At 52.1% G+C, this 1,233-nt stretch overlaps 1 protein-coding gene across 1 annotated transcript in view; it reads right to left on the bottom strand.

Moving 5' to 3' along the window:
- Positions 1–1,233, bottom strand: part of LOC109914711 (GPI transamidase component PIG-S-like) — an 18,137-nt gene that overhangs the window by 4,097 nt on the left and 12,807 nt on the right. The window contains exon 7 of the mRNA XM_048612324.1: positions 106–220. Coding sequence (XP_048468281.1) covers positions 106–220 — 115 coding nt within the window. The remainder of the gene's footprint in view (positions 1–105; positions 221–1,233) is intronic.

Here is a 1,233-nt window from a genome sequence, read left to right as displayed (position 1 = left end):
TCTGTAGGAAGTGGGAGGAATTGAAAGAGAAGTTGTTGAGTGTGAGGTGAGACTGATTATACAGTCAAAATGTGAACCATCGCTGTAATAGATGAAGGTTCTTACCCAGTTTGGCTTCGACTGGATTGATCACATGGGGCAAGCTATCCTCATTTAAGGAAAAGCTTGATGAGGTCTTATTGTAGCGTGGTGTTACACCAAGAACTGCGTAGTACAGTATCTGTAAAGAGAGAGCTGGGGTTAGTCATGAGTCTCAGTCCCCTCAGCACAGACAGAGGTGGGAATGGCAGAGAATCAGTATTAAGGTCTTAACCATGTTGCTAACTATCTGAAGTGCATTCAGCTAAACACTCCGAAAAATCACAGTGGGGTTGCTTAAAGAAACAAGCACTATGCGGACAATTTCAGTGATCTTTTTACAGGTTCCCTACCTTCAATGAGAAAGGCCACTTCCAATAGGTTTCACTAAGCTCTTCTACCTAATCCACCAAATCATGAAAAAGGAAAATGGACCGTCAACTTTATTGCAAGAGGATTAGAGTATTAAACGAGGAAGTCTCACTACGACTGCAAAGGGCCCTGTGAAACTACATCTGGGCTACGGCACACGGATTTAGTCTCTTTACTGAAGGAAGAATATACCCGCATTGAAAACACATACCCACACAAACACACTCTCTGTCACCCCTAACCAACACATACGTAGGCGCGCGCACTCTCTGTCCCCGCCTCTCTGACACATACGTAGGCGCGCGCTCTCTCTGTCCCACCCGGCTCGTGCGCGCGCTCTGTACCCCGCGTCTCGCGCGCGCGCGCGTGCTCTCTCTGTTCCCCCGTCTCCCTCTCGCGTGCGCGCACTCTCCCCGTCTCTCTCCCTCTCGCGTGCGCGCACTCTCCCCCGTGTCTCTCCCTCTCTCGCGCGCGCACTCTCCCCCGTCTCTCTCTCTCGCGCGCGCACTCTCCCCGTCTCGCTCTCTCTCGCGCGCGCACTCTCTCCTTCGCTCACACACACACGCGCGCACATTCTCTCATTCGCACACACACACGTGCGCGCACACTCCCTCTCTCACACACACACACACTCACTCCCACTCCCACACACACACACTCCCACACATACACACACTCCCTCTCTCACACACACACACACTCCCTCTCTCACACACACACACACTCCCTCTCTCACACACACACACACTCCCTCTCTCACACACACACACACACACACACACA

This window comes from Rhincodon typus, chromosome 26 (assembly GCF_021869965.1).
Source record: "Rhincodon typus isolate 14 chromosome 26, sRhiTyp1.1, whole genome shotgun sequence".
NCBI classification, from domain to species: Eukaryota; Metazoa; Chordata; class Chondrichthyes; order Orectolobiformes; family Rhincodontidae; genus Rhincodon; species Rhincodon typus.
This window is presented reverse-complemented; position numbering and strand designations above follow the sequence as displayed.